Source organism: Saccoglossus kowalevskii, chromosome 8, assembly GCF_978046115.1.
Source record: "Saccoglossus kowalevskii chromosome 8, keSacKowa6.1, whole genome shotgun sequence".
NCBI classification, from domain to species: domain Eukaryota; kingdom Metazoa; phylum Hemichordata; class Enteropneusta; family Harrimaniidae; genus Saccoglossus; species Saccoglossus kowalevskii.
The window spans coordinates 32,695,174-32,721,455 of NC_140648.1; the positions used below are offsets into that span (position 1 = coordinate 32,695,174).

General features: G+C 35.1%; 1 protein-coding gene across 1 annotated transcript in view; it reads left to right on the forward strand.

Annotated features, from left to right (window-relative positions):
• The first annotated feature begins 12,980 nt into the window (after positions 1 to 12,980).
• Positions 12,981 to 26,282, forward strand: part of LOC100367672 (ankyrin repeat and fibronectin type-III domain-containing protein 1-like) — a 136,040-nt gene continuing 122,738 nt past the window's right edge. Inside the window, exons 1-2 of the mRNA XM_085502845.1 lie at positions 12,981 to 12,997; positions 13,127 to 14,047. Of these exons, the coding sequence (XP_085358971.1) occupies positions 12,981 to 12,997; positions 13,127 to 14,047 (938 nt within the window). The remainder of the gene's footprint in view (positions 12,998 to 13,126; positions 14,048 to 26,282) is intronic.

The window sequence follows — 26,282 nt, forward strand, 5'->3', positions numbered from 1 at the left end:
TCGCTTGATTTTATTTCCACTGAATCATTCCTTCAGCGAAATTAGCGAAAATAAATTCCAAGTAAAAATAAAGTATTCTACAGTATAACATAACAGTTATCAGGGAAATACTCCAATGAATGCATAAGGCAGTATAGCGATCAAATCGGCACATGTGTAGTATGTATTGAGCTGCTACTATCTCCATACCTTTAGGCATTATTACATTTGTTACCATGGCTACTGTCCAGGTTTCAGCTGAATTTATATATAATTCAATTGTATTTGTACTGAGTGACACTCATAGAAAGCTTAGGAAAATGATTCTGCTTTGCTGTATATTTGATTTATATTACATTTTTGGGTTTATAAACAAAATTTACAAAAATAATAGAAATAATTACAAATGCTAGGGATGTTTCAGAGAACAAATTAAGAATTTATTGAAAATTGGTAAAAAAATTACGATGAATGGTATTTTGTGCAATAATTGTCATTAATTTTTATTATGAAAACCAATTATGGTATTAAACTCATACCATTATAGAATTACAAGTCAATAATTTACAATAAATAAAATGATTTTATTATAATGTAATTGATGGCATAGTAGTGGATGAAATGTAGAATGGACAGCACACTAAAATATCTTAAAATAACATAATATCTTTATCAGTGTGGATTGCCTCATGGTGATACTCAGGAATAACGTTAATTAAAAAAATGTCTATCGTACATGTATGTATTGTTCTATCATTTGCTCATTAAATAATTAAATGTATATATCAGATAATGTATTTAATGTATATCAGGCTCTACCTGCTGTGATTGGTGTTTAAGGACACCTTAGCTACAGCTGTATTGGTTCAGCAAAGGTGCAAGGTCTGATTTACAACTTATCTAGTGATGTAGCTAATACAATGCTGTAAAATTTGTGTTTTGAACATATTCGTCCCCATGCCATTAAGTTAAAAACACAAAATGAAATCAACAATCCAGTTACTGTTGCATCTATTATTATTTCGGCTACTGCTTATCGGTTTCAGTCAATTGCGAGTTGATGTCATTCATGTCATGGCATCGTTAGATGGCGTTTCTTATACGCATGTTATCTTTGCGTTTAGGGCAATGCTCGGGTCAAAACTAGTCTTGTGATTCTGAACTAAACCAGATTATTTTAGTTGTGGGTTATTTATGTAAACAATCGTATTATTTTTAATTTAGTTTAAATGAATCCCAAATCATTATTTCTGAAATATGCATATATGTGATTTACTATTGTTGTTCTTTAGCAGTTCATCAACAAGAAAAGTACATTGCCCTGACAATAAATTTTATAATTTATTTATGTAAAACTATAGACTGTGAAAGAGCTAAGCAAATAAACTCTTATGTCACAGTGGCGCCACTCTGATTTCTAGTGTTGCCCAACTGTTAAGTAAACATGAAATTTGACCTAGCCTTCATTATGCATAAAAACAGTTGTCATTTGAAGTTATTGTTTACAATTTGAATCAACAGTAGCATGTTCACATCTTATCGAAAAGAGTCGTTTTGCTGAGCTCTCTGACCAGATGCATCAATATTGAATGCAAATTAGTTGTTGATTGGTATGAGTCAAGACATAAATAAACGGAAAAGCACATACAAGATAGAAATATTTGGTCAACCGAAAAATTGTGGGTCAGCACTATTGTCTACATTATCAAGTGGCCGCCTAATTTATTAACTTTTAAGGAACTTTGTGAATGCCAAATTACTTGGTAAATTAACGCTGACGCCAATTTCCAAAGTGAGTTGTTATGGTGGTGGGGTAGGAATAAGCATTGTCTTGTCAGTAAAATGGTTGGATTTAAAACAAGTCTTCTAAATCTGACAATCGAGCATACAACATGTACATATGTGAGTTCTGACATGAGCACTGACTGTATAGACATGTTTTGATACACTTTTTGCATGATTTTATGACAACTTAGTTCAAAAATTATGTTTGTACATTTTAACCATTGGGGGGGGGGGGGGGGTAAGCAATCTACTTTGGCAGAATATGAGAACCTAACCTACATGTATGTGCTTTTGAAGTAAATCAAGTGAAAAAGCCACTTCTGGACGGCCACCCCACTTACACCTACCACTACAACCAGTTTGCATATTGCTTGGTCCCGTCCTTAGAAATTTGGAAAAGATTTACTAATTTTACTGAGATCTTGAACATGTACATTACCGGTACTAATTGAAAATACAATATGGATATATTTCAAAAGCACTTGAAGTTTCTGTTGCAAAGAAACATGTTGTGTAGAGCCACAATGCGCTTCTCTCAACAAAAGTGACAGGAAACTCGCTAGAGGCAAGATTAGTTGGAATGAGTGAAAAAATGTCTCCTTTGTTGGTGCACACCATGGCGGTTCGGCGAGTGTAAACAGAAATGCAAAGAATGCCCTCCGGGACACATGCTGGCTCTATAGATGAGGGCAGGCAGTGTTTTCCAAAGGTTAGCCTAACAACAATTCCCTGACAATAAAACTATATGACCTATAATTTGAAGGCCGATACTGTACATGTTCTGTTTGATGTACACATGGAAGCGAAAAGATACTACATCCTGTATATGTTGCTGATGAAATGGTTAAATATGACATTGAACTTGATGTTACACTAGTGATATAGGCCCAATTCTGTAAGCTGTCTAATAGTTTGTGCTGCTCCCCTTAACAATATGTGCAGTTGATTCAAGCATTTTTTGTTGATGAAAACTCAAGTCAACAAAAAAACACCCATGGGCACGTACTTGTCAATACTTGATATAACATTGACGGTAGCTATTATTACAGCTATCTGTCTACAAACCGATTATTCACGCTACAGCAGGCGGTCTGTCTGATACATATCAGCTCACTATCTGATATATATATCCACTTATTTTTATTCTGGAAAAGGTAACTGGTAAATTTCTGAAACTGTATCATACATTTATACACTAGGACATGAAATTTGAATGGAGAAGGACAAAATTTATAAAATTACCCAAGCATGTAGGAATATTATATGGAGTATCAAAATGAACCAAGGTAAACTCAGTTGGCATCAATGTCCTTGGTTTCTCTGTGAAGTTGAAGAACTGAAACTCCATTGCTTATATTCTGTGTTTTGCATTCCATTGTAATTTTAATTTCCGTTGATGCATAAAATGTACCCAGCATGCAATGTGATAACAAGAAGGAAATGATGGTGTACAATGTAGATGTGTACAATTACAAAGCATCCTCAAATGTCCAATCATTTTTTAGATATTTTCCTTCAGTTTTTCTAGAATTACTCATAGACTAATAATTCCTGAAAGTTGTTCTGAAAAGAAAAAAAAAATTGATATTTCGTTTTCTTTAAACCGCTGCTTTCTGTGCATCAAAAGAATTTACTTATCCTTGGGGGCAGACATCCGGACATTTTCACCGCCTGGCAACCCGCGGCGGTGAAAACAAAGGCCCAAAACTCACAGAAAACTGTACTTTGGGATGATTGTTGAGACTCCTCTGAACAGTGTAACAAGATTAGCCCTACGTGTGTGACATATATAAATTTGGTTGTTCGGGATTCCTTCAAAGTTGAGTTTGTGTTGTTTTCTTGAATTTTCACCGGCTCGACTGGCGTTCCACAGCAGTGCGCACAGAGCCCATAGAAATGCATGTACAGTGGTGTGCGTCGTAGCAACGTGGAACGTCTTGTGACGTAGCTCCGCCCACGAGGATACAATGGCACTCCATGATGATGCATTTGATCACGGTACCATTTTGACAGTTGACTGCTTGGACTGTTATGATTTTCAATTATATTTAACCATTTCATTCATTGCTACAGCATTCGACCATATCTAGCTGCACTTCGCTCCATCGTCATGTTATACTAGTTCTCCTACACTCACCACCGAGGGCATGATTTCTGTTCATGCCCAGCGTTCAGGCAGCAAATCACGGCACGACCAAGAAAGATTTGTTTCGGCATGTGCGACTGGGTCCTGACCATTCACACACATTTTTGGCACCTGTCAAGTCGGTCCAGAGTCTCTGCACAAGCCAAGATCTCTAACTTGAATGCTACTAATATATCCTTTCAAACCCGACAATAGAAAAAATTTTAGGTGGGCCATTCAAATCAAATTTCCCAGGGATTGTTGAGCTGCGCTTTAAAGGCAATGATTACCCATATTACATAGCACTCACATCATTGTTACATCATCATACAGATGCAAGACTTCAAACAGTAAACACAGACAGTGAGTGTTGAAAATCTCGCTCTTCATTTTGGAAGTAAATCTTTCTTATATGTAATAGAAATCTTATTAATAATAAAATTACTGTAGAATACTTTAATTTTGTTATTTTTGCTGAAGGAATAATCCAATGAATATATATAATTTTTTCTATAATTTTACAAAATAAAGTATTCTACAGTATAATATTTAAAAGTGGAAAATGTAAAAATTAACTTCAAAAATGTGTTTCTTGATTCAAAATTTGTTGTACTAAATTAATAAAAGTGTGGTGTGTCTGAAAACATGTGTACACACAAAGTTGCATCTATTAATTATTAAGCCATACATTCATATTTGTGCCTTTATTTCAGTTTTTCCATATGTTTCGGTACATTTTTTGGTGAAACAGATTATAAGCTGGATATTCTTTCTGACTTGACAAAACATTGGATCTGTTCTAAAAAACATGTTGATATCCACTGTAGATATGCAATAAATTTATTTTATTCGCCCTCAGTAGCGGTTGTCATGTTTATGGGATCTTACTATAAATAGAAGTGATGTAATCATAGAATGATTTGAGTGAATCAATCAAATAAATACATGTACAGACAATAATTTTCAACCCCAACTGCATTTTTCTGTGATATTTCGGTGATTTGTTATGAATCCAAAAGAAGTTTATGATCTGAACCAAGCCCTTGAGAAATTATTTCAATGCAACGTGACAAGTTATAAATACGTCTGTTGCTATTTAGTTTTTGTTTACTCATTTGTTTGACTGAATCAAACATTCTGGTGAATAATTAATCACATGACATAATATTTTGTGCCGTCATTTAAAATTATTTACAAGTACATGTATTGTGGACAGTCGAGATGTTTCCAGTGTCTGAAAGTTCACGGACATTGATGACATCACACTGATAAGTATAGGTATTCAGGTAATCATTACCTTTAAGGAAGTTCTGACACATCACAATGTACAATGGAGTACTGACACTCTGTTTGGGGGTACACTGCTGTGAGATTAAGGTTATCAAAAACTAATGACAGTAAATCCTACTTAAATATACTAGGAGCTTTATATTACAATGCATGGATTCTAGTCACTAGCATGCTGAAGTACATGTTTAATCAGGTGTTGTATATTGAGAGTATGGCTGTCTGTCATAAGTTTCTAAATGCTGCATTGTTGTGACTGTATTTAGATGTCGCTTGATTCTCAATCCTCATAGTGAAGACATACTATACAAGACTGAAATAAAGCAAACTTACATTTAGGGTGACCTTAAAGGCTTGGATTGTACGAGACTGAAATATCACAAACTTAGGGTGACCTTAAAGGCTTGGATTGTACAAGACTGAAATATCTTAAAGTTAGGGTGACCTTTAAGGCTTGGATTGTACGAGACTGAAATATCACAAAGTTAGGGTGACCCTTAAAGACACACTGTACAAGACTGAAATATCTTAAACTTAGGGTGACCTTAAAGGCTTGGATTGTACGAGACTGAAATATCACAAAGTTAGGGTGACCCTTAAAGACACACTGTACAAGACTGAAATATCTTAAACTTAGGGTGACCTTAAAGGCTTGGATTGTACGAGACTGAAATATCACAAAGTTAAGGTGACCCTTAAAGACACACTGTACAAGACTGAAATATCTTAAACTTAGGGTGACCTTAAAGGCTTGGATTGTACGAGACTGAAATATCACAAAGTTAGGATGATCCTTAAAGACACACTGTACAAGACTGAAATATCTTAAACTTAGGGTGACCTTAAAGGCTTGGATTGTACGAGACTGAAATATCACAAAGAATATATTGTAATTGGGAAAGTAGATGTGTCCCACAATGCCATTGTGAAATCTCTGCATGGGATTGACAATCTATCAAAATTTGTCTGTCAAACATATGGAATGATTGTGAGATAACTGAAAAGAATTAAAATTCACACATTGTTTCCCAACAAGTGTTAATACACTGACAGACAACTATGCAGGTTACACATTACCCCATTCAAGTTATTTATGTTCTCCGTTCCACCCATGTCGACTTTAACAATGGTCAGAATGAGAAAACACTACAAATACTTTATGAAGTGGGACTCAGTGACCATTGTTAAGGAGGCCAGGTGATTAGAGCTGACAACTTTCTTTGTGTTTGCGTAATTGCTGACCCTAATTCACTACTTTCTATCAGGCTATTTATCTATATTGACAAACGGTCGCTGTGTGTGAGCTGCGTAGTCACTCGGCTGTGTTCGGTATTCACATACCATGCTGGGTGTTGTATTTGTACAGGTGTTATATATGGGTATGGCACCACAGTTGCATTTTTACAAATTAAGAATGTGAATTTATTGCTTCACTGAAGATAGTTATTGAGGCCATTCTTGTATAGGCTTGGACTATATTAGTTGTTTGGGGGCAGGGGTCCAGATGAAAACTATTTAGTCATCACACCATGCTTTTGTGGTAGTGGCAAATCATGCTAGAAATAATACCGTATTATTATGTTATACAAATATTTCTGATTAATTTTGCTTTCTGTAATAATAATAACAACTTTATTACACCACTAAAAACCTTCAGAGGGTTTTTGTATGGTAAAGAAAATAAATACAAAGAAATACAAATACAAAAAATTCAAAAGAGATAAAATTTAAAAGGGAAAATAAAAGAAAAAATGTCAGTAAAATAAAAGGAAAAATAAATTAATTACTTTTAAATATATTGCTAAGGCTATATTTGACATGCATGGTAGCTTTTCATCAATATTGTGAAGTTGTCATTAAATTTAGAATTATTTTTCATAATAACTGAATTTTAATAAAAGAAAATTTCTATGATTCCCAAAGACTAAAAAGAAGCTGTGACATGTACATGTATGTTTATATCTGAGGCATTTGGTTACCAGAAAAAATAAAAAAAAGTAGAGGAACATCTCCAATGGGAACTGCAAATCAACCAGAAATCACATGTATGTAAATGTATACTAGTATTCAATCAGTGAAATCAGGTAAGCAGGACAAAAAAAGTATTGTTGATTAAAATAAATATATTAGTAAGCTTTACTACTTCAGTACAGGTTGTGACTTCAGTTGACCTTTTTAAACAAATAGACAGAGTTTAAAGTTTAAAATATAGAGCACAGTACTGTTATTGTTTTTACAAGTACGAAGTTGTAATAAACACTACTACCGGGTAATTATAGTCACCCAAACACATAGTCCTTGTTTCTTTTGTAGAAAGATCTCAAAATATGACCAAAATCTTGTTAAATTGTTACTACAGTACAATACTTTATTTTAGCTGAAAAGACTTTTTGGGTGTTTTGTATGGAATTTATTTTCACTGATTTTTGGTGAGCTGAATGTAAAATATAAGAAAAAAAGGTATACTCACTGGATTTTATTTTCACTATTAAAATCACTTCTTCAGCGAAAATTAATTTCAAGTGAAAATAAAGTATTTTACAGTATTTAAAAATAAAACTACAAAGAAACTGTATTAAAGAGCATTTTGTGTCTTTTCTTCTGGTCACGAAGAGCGAGTTTAGATTAAGGTGTGATTGCGAATACATGGAAATTAGTGATAAATCGTGACCAAACTTATCATCATGAATAGTTGCGATATCATTGTAGATATCTTTGCTATCAGCAGTGAAGTCTGTCATTCGATGTAGCGAGGTTACACGTTATGCTGTAAAAATCTGTCAGGAGTTTGGAACATTGAAAATATTTCGGTTGTCAAGGTAGCTCACAAATCTGTATGTCAACTGATTAAACTGGCGTTTCCTTAAATAGAGGCAAACGAACATCGCGTGTGACGTTTACAGTGTCATCTGTACATGTTGTAATTTTGTTTGTTGCTGCCAATCCAACCATTACAGGATTTGGTTTTGTTGACTGTTTGGGGAACTTGTTTAGACTTCAAGCGTGATAATGAATTAACTTGGCAGCTTGCGTATTTGAGGATCAACTGTACAACGGGTTGTTAACATTTATGAACATCATTGTAAGCTGGTTTTATTAGGCCAAAGTGAATGGTTGTTGTAAGGTGTGTGTCTTGGCACAAAGGACCACGGCTCTCAGTAGTTTTAAAACCCACACTATCAGCATTATTATATTGGTTCTTCTGTTAGTTTTGACTTTGTGAAAATATGCCAGTGTACCCGAACTTAACAACATTGCAAGAGGGGTGAGTCAGTCTTCCTTTGTTTTTTCGCTAATTCAAGTAATTGTCAGTGTTGTTGAATACACCTGGTAAGTAAGCTTATAACTCCATTTTTATGTGATTCAGCTCTTTTACATATTATTTTCAACAGTGACAGGTAGGTGTTATGGTCAAAGCAAAAACAATTGAAAAAAATACCTTGGTTTATCATGTGTTTGACAAAGTTCATTTTAAGCTATGTGTGTACAAACAATCTAGTATTGCAATAGCAAATAATCCCAATACAAGGTAAATATTATGTTAAATAAATCAAAGTAAACATGTACTGCATGCCTCATCACTCCCATATTTGTTCCATTAGAAGCGCATCTCCAATAAAAACACATTTGAGTCTAAAATTGCATTTGATGTAGAATTCTTAATACTGTAAAATACTTTATTTTAGCTGGAATCAATTTGAATGTTTTGTATGGAATTTATTTTCACTGATTTTTGATTAGCTGAATGTAAAATATAGGAAAAATGGTATATTGACTGGATTTTATTTTCACAGAATAATTCCTTCAGCGAAAATTAATGCCAATCGAAAATAAAGTATTTTACATGTATACAGTATACACACCTCTGTAATTTATGTAAATACATATGCATATGTTACTAATAAAGCAAATACTGTATACACATTTATGCCATAGTTTTTAAATTCTTATACCAGTACTTTTACAATTCTGAATTAATTTACTCATTGACAATTCCCCTGAGCCGCCATAACAGAGTTTTATTGATTTTGGACCAAATGGCGATAATTAGCGCTGCATATAGATATTGATAAAGGATATGAACAAATTAATTTGAGTTTATTCTGTGAAAGGTAACAAATGTTGACTTGCGTACTCAAAAGGTTAATACTGTTACAGTTAACTGTTTTCACAAATTAAACCATTCACACGTAATTACTAGAATGTTACTTGATTTGTTAATGTGCACATTTCCTGATGTACTATTCAAGGGAAATTGCCCAATTACATTCAAATTACCCCCTTTGACAGGTGTGGAGAGCTATGCACCTGCTAATATAATCAAGTGTACTGTTAAGGTATTTATTTTACTCTTGGTCATGAGATCAATTATTTCATTTTTTTTGTTTATTCCTGTGAATTTTGTTATAGAATAAAAGTTTTCTTATATACCGGTAGTCCATGCAAAAGAATAGATGTACAATATATTAATAGATTTGGCAATATATTAATGAGGAATTGGCATGGACATGAATAAAAACAAAATGGCTGCCAGTCGGTAATTTTTTTCTCGTATCTTGAAAAAAATATGATGTGCTCTAATGATCATGATATTGATACAAAATTTTAATGAAATCACCCCCTAATCTCCAAGGAATAGTCCCGACAAATTTACATATAAGAATTTAGCAATTTTGAGTACCAAAATGGCTGGTTATTATCATACATGGTCAGTGTTTAGTTTGAATATGCTCGGTCAAAGCTTGTCTGAGAAATATCTCCAAAAGGGCTGTCGAACATACAAAACACAAATTAGTTGAGAGGGACTAATTATAGTGACGTGAGATGTTCTTCCTGAGATATTAAAATAAATTGCAATGGGAACTCACTCCAGTGCTCTATTGTGGGTTGAAGGAGCACATAAAAATGATTTAATCAATATAAAAAATTCATTTAATTATTAATAAGCAATTAACAGTTAGTGTTCAATAGACGCTTATATTTTAATGTTCAAAATGAATATGCTTACCAAACTAGTAGGGTCGGAAATTTATCATCGTGAACTTGTACTTTTCGTTGAATGTTGACATTCATAATGTCTTCTTCATTCACAAGCCTAAACACATTCCTATTCATGTGATCATATTAATTGTAGTTTCACACTCCAATCCTTAGAATGTGTTCCCTTTGTATTTGCTATATTATTATAGTGTATTGTAATCTTAGATAAAGAAGTGGGTTGACTTGTAAGATGGCTATATACTGTCATTGTCCAGGGTCTATAGATGAATGATTTTTGACCCAGTGTGACTGGTCTGGCGGACTCAATAGATGCTGTAGTCGATTTACCCCGATTGAGAAGTTCACATAATACATTTTGAATACATGCACTTCTTCATCACATTAACCTCAATATGTATTGAAAACTTGAACTGTCCATTTCATTATTTTCTTACAGGTGTGCTGTAGAGTCATATCATCAGATATTATTAGGTAGTGGTGATGTATTGTCTGAATTTTTTTTGGCGTTTATATTAAACAATATGTATACACATTCTGAATATGGAGTTGTGGTTGTGTTGGAACGACGCTGCATAGTTGACGCCTACTACTGGTTTCCATACACACACTTCTCTTGAAAGCATTCTAACTAAAACTTTTTTTTCATATTTACCACTTTGAGTTGTGTAGAATTTCTTACACCTTTCTTTTATCCTTGTATATTTGTACTGTTGGTCTGCTGACAAGAAAAGTATGCTTCCTTGTTTACGTAGAACTTACTATGGTTCTCCAGCTTTTTATTATAGTGAAAGAAGTATTTCAATCTACTTAAACAGCTCAAGAAATATGTACCCAAGTCAGTTAGTGCCAAATCTAACATTAAAATGAATGAAAAAGAAACTTGAAAAAAATCACTGGCTAGTAATTTGCACATACACCATATACTGTAGAATACTTTATTTTCGCTGAAGGCATGATTCTTTGAAAATAAAATCCAGCGAAAAAACAATTTTTTCCTATATTTCACATTAAACTCATCAAAAATCAGTGAAAATAAATTCCATACAAAATGCCCAAAAAGCTTTTTCAGCGAAAATTAATTCCAGCGAAAATAAAGTATTCCACAGTATCTGCTTTTTATATTAATAGTGCATATACTTACATAAATTATAGAGGTGTGTTTGTGCTTTCGCCATTTACACGTATTTTATTTTATTGAGAAAACAACAACAAATAAACAAGGGACTGTATGCAACTCTAGAACAAATGCTGTGACTCCTAACTAGTATCCGTACATGTAAACTGTTGCCTCTATCCTTCTAAATTTATTCTCTTTTCCTTTCACTGGTCAGTTCACTCCTATTTTATTAGACCTACCGGTAATGATGTGTTAATATTTGTGTGTTAGTGTACCCGGTATATACAAAACTTTTTTAACTTGCGTCTACATTTTAAATTATGGAGTTTAAAATAAAGCTGGGAAGTCGTCACCTGTGTATGCAACAAGACTGCCATAGCGTTTCGTTGTTTACAAATGAGTGTCTACACATTTTGCGTTTTTAGTGTGTATTGTTATCGTTGCTTAGTGCCCAATTTTCTTGGGTGCATAGGTGATGCCCCTTTCACTTTAAACTCATTTGGAATGGTAGGTATCAGTACTGGTATAACTATTACATAACACAATTGCTGGCATAAAAACATATGTGAACACAAAACATGACATTATAACATTTTTCACTTCTTCTAAAATATATGATAATGTGAAGTGCTTTCTAATTACCTGATACAAGTTTTTCTAGTCAGAACGTGCTAATAAACATTCATACATGGTTACCATGGTATCAATAGTCATGCTTTGTTGATTCATAAAGTGTATATAAACAACTCAACAAACGCAGCTGCTAGCTGCCATGCATTATTGGTGGGACTGTTTAAGTTTGTCCCATAACGAGCACACATGTGTTTTGTGGGAGTCTCAAAATTGAGCTGTGTTTATAACTGTTACAGAACATTGATTTGTTGATTCTCGTTATGTTCAATAAATAGTACTATATTGGATGAGAAGTTAATTCAGTGACAGCAGCTACCGCACTATACATTTGGCAAACACATTATACTTTTAATTTTTCATTTATTACCCAATTTAAAATCAAAATGTTATTTAAGTTCACTTCTGATGGTTATTTAAAGAGTAATAATTTTAATGAGTTCAAAAATGACTTAAAGCGAGGGAGTCGTCACCTGTGCATATGGCGGATGCCCATAGTGTGTTGTTGTTTACAAACAAGTGTCTACCCATGAACCTTTGCATTTTTATCATGCGTTGATATCGTTGCTTGGGACTCAATTCCCACGAATGCGACTCCTCTGATTTAAGTCAAGATAGCAACTATGGAATTCTATAACTTGTTATAGTATTTTAAAAATGCAAGATGTAAATTTTGGCATATACCAAGTATGTACATTAGCATTTTTGTTAAATTAGGTTCTATTCGAAAAACCTCCGATGAGTAGAACTCTGGATTGTGCGATTTTTTTCACACAATAGATAAATAAGTAACCCCTAGATAATCTTGTTCAAAAAGAAGATATCACACAGTTAATGAAAAAAAAAAAAGTCTGTCATTTCTGCACAAGTTCCATTGAATCCAATATATAACATGTTAAGTGTTAATTATCATCGTCTTTGATGAATCCTATTACTGTGGTTAAATTTGTTTTCACTGATTCTCGAAAATTCATTGCGAGAAATAAATTTCTGCAGTTATCCAAAATACCATATTTGCTCTATTAGTAGTATATGTGCTTTATGTAATTGACAGAGATGTTTCTATGGACAAAGTAAGTTGTATTTTAATGGTCCAGCATTAACACCTGTACTTTTGGGTTTATGTGCATTTCTATTGGAGATGTACTCTATACAAACAGTACTCTGATTTGATTTGATTTATCAACTTTTGTATTTTTCAGTCTTGAGGCCGAACTATACAGTTTTGAGGATTTTGAACGCCATTTGCTGTCTCATGGTCCTCCTACCACACACGGTCGGAATGTTGATGAGGAACAAATGAACTTTATGGACGCAGATGATGTCTTCTGCAGTGGTCTCCGAAACGGGCCGAGTGATAGGATTATTGAAATATGTAGTCGGATATTTAACAGAGATGATGAGGAAGAGGATGTCAGTCTTCGCGGTAGTAGCGATAATGAGAGAGTGTCATCTGACGATAGCGGTATTGGGCATAACAACAATGAAGTCATGCCTTCTCCGAAACTGAATCATAATAATAAAGAAGCTCCATTACCTGTGAAGGATTCAACAAAAAGGAAGGTTGCTCACACTCACAACAACCATCTATTCCCAAGATATGACCCAGTTGTTGAAAGTCGGGATAACTATATGAGTAATATTGACAAACTATCACCACGATGCCGCCCAGATTTTAAAATGCCACCACCAGAAGCACATACCAACTTTAGAAAGTTTTCTGTGCCAGCCCGTCCACTGGATACTGCCAATTTTATGGGAGCTCTAATGTCTGAACATAAGCAAGATGATAAAAAGTTCAGCCAAAACACTAATCATAGTGATAACCTATCATTGGCTTACCCAATACCTGGCCGCAATCTACATGCTGAGCTGCCTGTAAATAACCACAAATATGACGATGTGTTTAATATGTGTTCCAATGTTTTTGGAATTGAACCAGATTTTCAAATCAGTCCGTCCAAATACCATAGCAACCAGGAGAAATTACCTGCCAAAAGTAGCATAGTGAACTGGAAGAGAAAACTGAGTGACAGCGTTGCTATGGGAGCAAAAACTGTGACATTTGTGGATACATTGCATCCAGGAACGACAGCGAACCATGCTCCAGTTCTCGGAAGACGGTTAGTGAAATCTCTTATTTAGTTGTGGTGTTGTCTGAATGGCATGATTGGATAATGATTTGAGTGAATAAATGTGGAATATGTATTTTGATTAAAATAACTAGGTTACTGTCACCTAGTTATTTGTTATTCACCTTGAATGAATGGAGTAATTTGATTGGCTAATAATAATCATCCAATCAGAGGACATAATATTGTATGATGAATTCAAGAATTTGTCATAAATTTCACCCTTGATTTGTGCAGATATGCATACAATTGAAGTGTTATGTAATACATATCCACCTAAATTTGTGCATTCTATTGCATGAGTGTTTTGCTTTTTTATTGCACATGTTTACATTACTGTATGTTTATGTAATTTTGTGAAAAGTATATTATTATCTGGGTACTGTGCTTTATTGTACCTGAGTTATAGTTGTTATGGAAAAGAATTCCAATTTCACTTCAGTATTGCATATTTCTCAACATCCAATATGTACATGATAATTATTCTACTTTGTGAACTTGACTGACTTCTTTGTTTGATGAACTAAATGTCTATTAGTTTTCATTGGGATTATGATTTTCTCAAACAGGGACTGAATGGCACTAAACAAACTATAAAAAGTAAAAATGTCATTTTATGAGTATGAATGATTAGTATGTTTGACCTCTAGCTGGAGCTTTTCTTCTGTTTATTTAGGAATTTCTGAAGTTTGTTTATTAGTTTTGTAATTGACAACTCCACTTAGATCTATTACCACCCTTGGCTGAAACCATACACACCAATGCATGCAGTCACAGTGGGTTTGTGTATTTCTTGAATTGTTCCTGTTACATAATCCTACTCATTGCTACTGAAGTCTGAAATTCCCAGACTGCACTGAACAATAAGACCCTGAAAAAGATTTTGGCTTGATAAATACCATAAGTTCTATATACATTTTGACTGTACTGTGGTGTACTATACTCAATGGATTGGTGTTGTGGATTTGTTTTGTTGTATTATACTATACTTGTCAGTTGTTTGTTTCATAGTTTCAGACTTAAAAATTCCTTTTAAAAAATTGAATATTTTTTGAATATTCATGACAATTTTTCAATAAAGATAAAATGTGCCCTGCATAAATTTTACAAAACAATTGAGAAACTGTTTTATTTATTTATTTTTTCAACTTTCTTTTGATTCAACTACAAAAAATGATTGTAGAATGTGTAAAATACCTGCCCTGTGTGCATTGTCAGAATATTTAGCTAAATGGTTTATGGGTAATGTTTCTCAGGGAATTCTGGGTATTGTAAATTTGTGTATTATAAAGTCGATCATTTTGTACGTAATGAGAGAGCATGAAGCCACTTAAACTGCTAGTTCTTGTACAAGATACAATACCTTGTTGAACAACAATTTAAAAATAACGTAGTTGGTTGCAGGAAACCATGAATTCTTATCGGAAATGCAACGATAAGGCTGTTGAACTGCTGAAAGAAAGCCATTTGCTCCCTTGATGATTGAGTTTTAATGTTTCTGAAACAGTTGACTTTAAACTCATATTTAACCATCTTCTCAGAATTTCCTGTTGCGAGAGGAAATTAAAAAAAGTAATGGCCAGGTGATTTTTGATATTATTTGCTGACTTCATCAATATGCTGCTTATTCAAATCCTCAACTATAATGGCCACTATTGATAAAATATTATCCCAAAACTTCAATGGTAACAAAAATTAGTGTTATCAGACAATAGTTTTGTATGGTGTCGTCCTTATTAAACTACATTGTGTAGAATTGAAATGTATCCCATTCTAAGTCTCTACTTGGTTTTATTGCTAACGTACATTGTATCCAACTACCTATACTTGGCTTCAATGAATTTTTGTCTCGTATCATGGTAATGCTGATTCTGTAATCTCATAATCTGTGTATCTAAAATGGCTCTGAATGTTTAGAGGAGATTCACAACATATACATGAATTTAGTGAATTATAACAGAGACATGTTTTTTAGACAGGAATTATCACTGTGGATTTCATAAAATTTATTGCAATTTCCTACATTACATGTTGTGTTTGCATATGCAGCATTCTGCATTAGGGTTTTGTTTACTGATTTACTGAACAGCTCTAAAAATTTACAAATTACTCAGTCTTACCCACCTATTACCGGTAATTTTCAAAACGCGAAATCTAAATGTATCAAACTACTGAGGGGGGGGGGGGTAAATATTTTCTAATCTTTCTATTCATAGAATTTATACAAAACAGGTTACTAGCTTGCTACCATCTGTTACTTTTTAGTGGAGGATAAAAACATGATCCCCAAAATAGTGTAACTTAGAGAATATAGGAAATGAGAGATACTATTTACTGTAAATGCGTCAATTATTTACAGGGTTTCATTCCGCTATTTTTGCTGTGAAATCTTTGTGAACTTGTAAAATGACAATAAAACTCATTGTTTTCTTGACAAATTCATGAAATTAAATGAAACTTGCTCAAAACATCAAAATAGTGAAATTAAATGTCAGTGAAAATAAATGGTTTTACAGTTCATGTCTATACTGTGGTTGCATGTCTGTAGAGGCTATGTATGTACTACATGTAACTGTCATAGTGTACTCATCTAGTTCTAACTGTGCACATTTCAAATACTTTTCACTCTGCAGTAAGCATGAATTGAACTGCAACCTTGACTGCTATTGTAGTGTTCTTGTGGAATTGATTTCTATATAATAGGCATTTGACTTCTTTTGTTATTCGATTTTTAATTACCCATTCTAACAACAGTTATTCAAGAATGTAGAAGAATTGCAACGGCAAATGTTCTCTTATCAATTACCGACATTGGGAAACATATTCAGTACAGCCTACATTGTGTGGTTATCACTTATTGGTAGAGCTGGTTGCTATGAGTGACAGTGTTGTTCAAGTGAGTGGATATTAAAGTACTCTCCACCATGAATTATCAGTTTTTATCACTTGAGTATTTCAAAAACTGAGGTTTCATAATTTTACTGAACTAGAAATGTTCGCTTCTTACAAGACATGATGTCTATAATCATGTCTGTGAACATGCATTTCGTGTTATGATTGCAAACAGTCAATAATTGGCAGATACATTACCCTGCTGTTGATAGCTTTTTGAATGAACTTTCAAATGATATTATGAGTTTGTGTCATTGTAGTATTAAATAATTGTTTTTATCCAGTCTTCCATCCATTGCTGCATGATTGTTTTTCTCTGCGCATTGTTTGAACACACATGATAATGTTAAACAGGATATTATGCATTTACTGAACTACATTTATATAAGCACACGTCTAAAAAACGCCGGTGTTTACACTGTTTTTTTGTTGTGCAAATATTAGATAATCTGCTGAATTGTCTGCTCGCGTTCTCACTTTGTGTTTGAGGATTGAATGCTGGTCTTCCACCTAATATTTTGTGTTGTTCCTCCCAAAATAGTATAGTTGTTCAATCTCTACCGCTTCTGTTGTTGTGCTCAGTCACATACTTTATACGTAAAGTTTTGATTTTCCGTTGATATTGTAATGACGTCCTTTCCAACTGAACCCCTTTTCAGCCGCTTTCTCTGCAATCACAGCATATACTCTAGCATCCCTAGACGTTCCATTCATCATTTTATGAATATTCGATTCTCTCTATACAGATATCAGTAATCTTGTTTCTTTGTCTGACCAGTTTGATATTCGACCTGTAATATCTGATGTCATCTTGTGTAATGACAAACATAAATAAGTCGGCGATAGAGGGCATTTGGCCGTCGTAATGTGTTCACACGGAACATTGCGTTGTGTAAGAGCCGGTGTGACAACGGCATTTTGGATCTGGTCCACCCCTATTATGACGATGTCAAAAACGCTGATGCCATAACGGCATATTCTGTTCACACACACATTTTAACAACGTTCTCGCTTTGTGACAACGGCTTATTTCGTCCAGTGAGAACACCACTTACCGGTATATCTGCTAGTGATATTTCAAACAAAATGTGCAAAAGATGAGTGATATGCAACTATTTTGTAGTATGTATATATGTAGCAGTAATTTTGTTGTATACATTAGAACAGGATCCAATGCTTTACTGCCAAGCTTTTCAATTGAACTATTTTTGAATGTAATGCAGGGTACGTTTAATTAGTGTGTTTTGAATTTGATTTTTTATTCAGCAGTATTTTCCCTCACAGTGCAAAACTAGTTAAGCTTATTGACAATCCAAAATAAAAGCATATCCTTCAATTCACACTACATATTGTGTTTTAACTCATCTCTAAGATGCTTAAAATCCCAGCTATGATTGTGGGTTACATATTTGTTACTTGGAGAAAGTTTTAAACCTTTTACAGAAAAGGGTGACAGTGATCTGGAAATACTAGGTACAGAGACAAAGTAATGAAGCTGAAGAAGATGGCTATTGTTGTCACCAAAAGGGGCAGTGTAGCGAGTGTTTGAAGTGCCGATGATAAAAGACCCGTCTCATGGAGATACTCAAAAAAGCAGTGGTTTGGATGAAGTATTTCTTTTAATTTAATATATGGTATAAAACAAGGTTTTGGACAGTGGAAAGAACTCACAATGCTATAGTATGGTCTACATTGTTCATTTCAAAACACCAAGGTTTAGTGCATGGCTTATTTGGGATTGGAACAAATAACTTCTTGTCTATTGTTTGGTGTCAGCCCCTAAGCTTGTTATTCACAGCATACTAATTCTATAGTGTCTCCTTTGACTGGATGGCCGATAGTTAGAGTGACTTTATTGTGATGTAAGTAAAACAGTCTCTTGAATGATTGAGTTAAAAAAGGCAAAATCTGCTACATGTACATGTACCAGGCAACCAGCTTTAATTTGAAAAAAGCAATTTGATTGGTCAGTAAAATTACATATGGAGTATAGCTTTTGCAATAATTTTAATAGTAATAGCAAATTGCAGTGACACCTGCAGCAAGATGTGGTTGTAGTGACACCTTAAACAAATCATCGTGATTATATTAAATTCAGTGAATTAAAACTTCTGGAAATAATACAGTGTCAGTGTTTTTATAAACTTAACCCGCATCTTATAAACTCATGTAATTCTTTGCATAAAAATCTATTTATAGATGCAGTAGTCTTAAAAAAGATAAATTACATTTGAGATACATGTAGACTTTGCAATGAGGTGACTACTTGTTTCACGAGAGAAGGTGCCATAATCAACATAATTAGTGATTTATAATCATAAAATACAGATAGCTAAGATAAGATTTATCGCTGGGTCACGTTTCAATACTAAATTCCAATGATTGGATCACTTTTAGACAATAGTCTTTTCAAAATGTGTGGCAAGTATAGGCCAGGATTGCTTTATTTATGGCTTATAGGGGGCTGTTATCTTGTAAAAAAACAGACAAATATGTACATGTATGAGTTATTCAGTCACATGTTTTTGGCATGTTTTGTTGTTAATGTGGCACTAGTCCTATGACTGGAAATATCATGAATATCTGTGTTGCCAAAGAAAGTTTTGAGTAGATAGATGTGGTTTGCCTGTCTTGCTGGCTGTGCTGAATACTTGGCTACCTTTGTGTTGGTGGGTCTGCTGCTTCTATGGTGATTTGATAACTGTCAGAATATGTGTGTGCGCTGTGACATAAACGGACAAGCTTTCCAATTTATCTTAACTGAGCGCCATCCATGGCTGTTGATGATGATGATAGCAGCTGAGATAGGAAGGAGTGTGCTCTGTAAGTTGCGTTGTCGGCATTTGTGCTTCTGTGTGGAAATGGAATTATTTTAGTAGGTACCGGTATGTTGACCCTCTTGACAGAAAGTTTGAAAATAAATTATGTTTAAATACTTCAGTTAACATACTTGACGTGTTACCATAGTTGCACTCTTTGATACCTTGACAGAAATTTGTTCTGTTTGACTTGCTATGTGGAAATGTGACTTTGAAATTGATGTTTCATTAAATGGTTTTCTTAGCAATGGAAAATTACTTCTTTTAGTCAACAAGTAAAATGTGACATTTACTTAAAACATTTGATACATGAATGACCTACTTTCAAGGTCAGCCTGTTTATTACAATCTTTGTATGACAATTATTCTTTCCATCCTTTCCAGTGTTTCTAAATGATGTTGCTGACACAGACTGTGAGTGGTGTATATCCTAATTGATTGGTTGAAGTGTTTAAAAATGTTCACAAACTGAAGCACTGTAAAATGTCCATTCTGCCTGCTTTAACACTGTTCTCTCTTACATACATGTCAAGTGGCTTTTGCCCTGTCCCTGGCTCCTGGCTATGTGTGCTTATAAACTACATGTATGCCCTTTATTATACATTCAAATACTTGCAATAACACATATGTACTCTATTAGCAGCGCATGCACTTACATATATTACATATTGTCAAAGTAATATTTTAATGATTCAATATACAGCAAATGACAAAAATATTTTAGAAATTCAAGTTTTTATCAGTATGTAGCAATAACATTTTATGAAAAACAACTAAATAAATATGAAATAAAACAAATAAGATAAATTTATTTAATATAATTTATTGAAAGCTGTGTGAATACAATGTGCAGCATTGGTTATTAATTAGTCTGCATCAAGTATATGATTTGAACAAATACTGTAGCTTTGATTCAGCGTTGATTTGACTTACACACTACTGGGTCAACAATGCTTCTTATTTTAATGCTAAGACATTGTGAAAATTAATTTTAGCTATAAATAAAAAAAAAATCAGTGACTGAATTGTAAAAATCAGAGGACATGAGTTGTGAAAGCAGTCTCAGTGGCACCAGGCTTGATATTTGAAAGTGGGTGTTAAGTTCTCAGATGTTTTATAACCTCAGGGTGAATCAAAATTAATTAAATTTTAGTTCCATTGCTGTTTTCTGACTGGAACATTTTATTACTTTTTACAGAGAAAGCTTAAGATGTGTTGTTGTAATAAACTGGACACAGGTATTGTTAAAAACTGTCTGTAACTGTAACAATAACTTTGTTGGATAAAAAGAAGTAGCGACCAAGTTCAACAACAATACACTTTAAATTGAACTCTTGGATGAAATTATTCGTGAGTGTTTGTAATTTTTTGACCTCATTCGGGTGAAACATTTCTGAAAATGTTTAATTTGAAAATGCCAATGTGACTATGTATGGATTAAGTCTGACAGTCAAGCAGTACAAATCTGCTTTAGACATGTGAAGTCAAAGAAACAATCGAACAACAGGCAAGTGCATATGAACCTTTATTAATGATGACTTAGCAAACAATACCAATAGGCAAATATGACCTTATAATATAATCTTTTAAAAACCATACCCTTATAAAAATGTATTTAATAAATTTATCCTTGCCAACAACCTGAATTGGGCAAATATCAGTGACAATCTACATAGGAAATTTAATGTAAATATTAGGTTTGTGAAATAGAATGTTGCACTTTAATAAAAGTACTAAACTATGGTGTTGTCAAAATGTCTTTCAGCCAAATATTGGACTAAAATGTCCGAGCCAAAATTTTCACTTGACTGAAAATTTTAACAGGGCAAAGTTGTTTCTGTTGTAAAATTTGAACTCTATTACTTTGTTTTCATCAGAGCCCAAAAGCTCCAGCCAGCAGAAATGACTGTGTAAATGTGTTGAGCCCGAGCCAGCTTCAGCCAAGTTCAGGTTCAATAAAACTTTCAGAGATGAACTACAATAGAACTGAGGAGCCTGACCATGACCTGACTGTCTATGCAAGACCCCCCCCCCCCATGTCAATGAGGCTGTTCCAGCTAAGGAACCTCATCTCTGCCTTATAAACATAATAATTTATGAGAGACAGGTGAACAACAAGTGGTGTTGTGTATTTTATCTCATCATAAAACATAAAATGGTATAGACCTCCAAAATTTAAACTAGGATGATATCAACCAGAACATATAGTTGCTATAACAACCCTGGTTTGTTGTTACAGTGAGATCAGTGTATTTGAATTTAAGATTGTATTATAGATAGTTGCCAGTTACAGGCCTTTAACAAGAAAGATGAACAATAATAGGGCAGTGACAATGGTTTTGATCTTGTAACCTAATTTCTGAAGTATGTATTTAAGGTACTGATAGCTTATCTCATGTAGATTTTTTGTGATAAATCAAAGAAGTTGCTGGGTTATAGTGATATTTGTCCTTGATTGAACAACCAGTAGTTGTGCACACTCTTATCATGTGCTAAGAGGTCAAAAACGTTAGCCAGTGCTAAGAATCGCTAAGTAAAGCTAAATCTTGCTTGTTATTTAAACCTAGTCTAGACCCTCAGCATGGGCTAATGAAGCGTGTGTGAGAGCTCTTAGCTCGGGTGAAATACTATTGTATTCAAAAGATTTTCTATTACTTTCATAACTATTCATTTCGGTATGCCATTTCCGGCATGACAATTAACGCAAGCACATCCAGAGACATTATTCTCTGGAACAAATTGGATTGACGATGAGACTTTGTGATCTGAATTTTTCTGAATTTGTTTTGGTATTGTTTCATAACCATAGAACTAACATGTATACCTTCCTATAGTTACTGTACTGAGTAATCATAGTTAAAAGAACTGAGGATTTCTATATTCTTAACTTATATTCTATATTCTTAGTTTGGACATTCCTTAGCTCATGCTAACTGCTGTCTCCTCTTTGACAAATAGCATTTTATAGCATAATTATTGTAAGATTACACGGATGTATGGGTGTATAGAGGATATGAGTGGACTCACAATACCAGATTCATTAAATGAGTTTAGTATTAAAATTCATTTGTTTCAAGCCATTTTGAAGAGCTAAAGGATAAACCTAATACATAATCGTAATTTTGAGTTTCAAGATGCTGTAGAACGTTGTAGAGATTTCTAGCTCATTTGCATAAAAGATCCCTGATCACGAACACCAAAATATAATAATTTTTGAAACCATCACTATATTTGTGGTTTTGGGGATGTTTTGGAAACATAATTGTTAATATTGAACTAAATTCTAACAATATTCATTCCACAATCCATGAAAAATCACCACGAGATGCATGTACGAGAGAAATACAATTATTTTGTGTGCCGTGAAGTTGACGTTGTAATGTCTTCTCAAATATATGTGGCACATACACACATGTTTTAATGTACATCTGAAACTACCAGAGTTATTCAAATTAATAATAATTCCTAATGATAATAATCATTACAGGTTGTAGTGAATAGTACTTCTACAGGCTTAGTCAGTGAATTAATAGGAAGCCACCTGTTGAGATTTGATGTACTTGTAGTGAGCCACTTTGTCTAGTCATGCTGGACACTGATGGATAACATGATTCTGTAGAGGGCTGGTTTAGCAGCATTAACAATTTTTATTGTGATCATTGTGTTTCTTAATCAGTTTACTGTATGATGATTTTGTTATACTTTAAGTGGTTCCAACTTACATTTAAGTCAGTTGTGTGCACTTCATGAGGGCGGTCTTCCCAGTACGTGCTTTGTCTTACCAAACTTTCACACCACAAATATTTCAGTTTCCATACTTTGTGGCTTATTTAATACTCCTATTTAAACAGATTTCTTGACTATAGTACTTGTTGAGATGAGTAAGCACTGACAATTAACAAGATATAGGAGTTTCAAAGTGGGTATTTTTTTCTACAAAGATGTCATAAATTATTGGTAAACAAAACAAAGAAACATTGTATATATCTACTGTTCAACATCTGTACTAAATTTCCAATTGTATGCAATATAATGTGTATCAAATCTTATGGATGTTACCTGCATACAAATTACATATGTTCTATCTTTTATGTTCACTCAATGTTTTACGTATAATGCACATAATGTTAACGAGTTTGGATATAGTGGCTGAATGTAAATATTACATACAACATTTCTTTTTATTCAATCAAACTTTTTGATTGCTAAAAATAAAGTAAAAAATAAGTTAGTAAGAAATTCTTCCAATTGTGTCTGTTTAAAATTAGTGAAATGTGTCCGTTTACATGTACATTTAATGAAATGGTTATAGAGTTAACTCAAGCTATAAAAACGAAAGAACAACTGACTGAAACACTAGAGGGAGACATTGCAAATTATATTATATTTTCTCTCAGAAATTATACTTGATGTTTTTTGACTAATTTCATTGGAAGTTATTGCAGTGGATCAAGTGTTAGTTTCATGAGTAAATTCCACAAATCCCAAATGGCATGTATCTGGTCATACGGTAGATGAGATGAGATAGCATTGATTCAGATACAAAGTGAATGATGGCCACACCCACCACACAGCTTACTGCTATACCCACTATCCACACCATGGCCACACCCACCACACAGCTTACTGCTATACTCACTATTCACACCATGGCCACACCCACCACACAGCTCACTGCTATACCCACTATCCACACCATGGCCACACCCACCACACAGCTTACTGCTATACTCACTATTCACACCATGGCCACACCCACCACACAGCTCACTGCTATACCCACTATCCACACCATGGCCACACCCACCACACAGCTTACTGCTATACTCACTATTCACACCATGGCCACACCTACCACACAGCTCACTGCTATACCCACTATCCACACCATGGCCACACCCACCACACAGCTTACTGCTATACCCACTATTCACACCATGGCCACATCCACCACACAGCTCACTGCTATACCCACCATTCATACCATGGCCACACCCACCACACAGCTCATTGCTATACCCACCAACCACACCATGGCCACACCCACCACACAGCTCACTGCTATACTCACCATCCACACCATGGCCACACCCACCACACAGCTCACTGCTATACCCACTATCCACACCATGGCCACACCCACCACAGAGCTCACTGCTATACCCACTATCCACACCATGGCCACACCCACCACAGAGCTCACTGCTATACCCACTATCCACACCATGGCCACACCCACCACAGAGCTCACTGCTATACCCACCATTCATACTATGGCCACACCCACCACAGCTCATTGCTATACCCACTATCCACACCATGACCATACCCACCACACAGCTAACTGCTATACCCACCATTCACACCATGGCCACACCCACCACACAGCTCACTGCTATACCCACTATCCACGCCATGGCCACACCCACCACACAGCTCACTGCTATACCCACCATTCATACCATGGCCACACCCACTACACAGCTCACTGCTATACCCACCATTCATACCATGGCCACACCCACCACACAGCTCATTGCTATACCCACTATCCACACCATGGCCATACCCACCACACAGCTAACTGCTATACCCACCATTCACACCATGGCCACATCCACCACACAGCTCACTGCCATACCCACTATCCACACCATGGCCACACCCACCACATAGCTCACTGCTATACCCACTATCCACACCATGGCCACACCTACCACACAGCTCACTGCTATACCCACCATTCACACCATGGCCACACCTACCACACAGCTCACTGCTATACCCACTATCCACACCATGGCCACACCCACCACATAGCTCACTGCTATACCCACTATCCACACCATGGCCACACCTACCACATAGCTCACTGCTATACCCACTATCCACACCATGGCCACACCCACCACATAGCTCACTGCTATACCCACCATTCATACCATGGCCACACCCACCACACAGCTTACTGCTATACCCACTATTCACACCATGGCCACATCCACCACACAGCTCACTGCTATACCCACCATTCATACCATGGCCACACCCACCACACAGCTCACTGCTATACCCACTATCCACGCCATGGCCACACCCACCACACAGCTCATTGCTATACCCACCAACCACACCATGGCCACACCCACCACACAGCTCACTGCTATACTCACCATCCACACCATGGCCACACCCACCACAGAGCTCACTGCTATACCCACCATTCATACTATGGCCACACCCACCACACAGCTCATTGCTATACCCACTATCCACACCATGACCATACCCACCACACAGCTAACTGCTATACCCACCATTCACACCATGGCCACACCCACCACACAGCTCACTGCTATACCCACTATCCACGCCATGGCCACACCCACCACACAGCTCACTGCTATACCCACCATTCATACCATGGCCACACCCACTACACAGCTCACTGCTATACCCACCATTCATACCATGGCCACACCCACCACACAGCTCATTGCTATACCCACTATCCA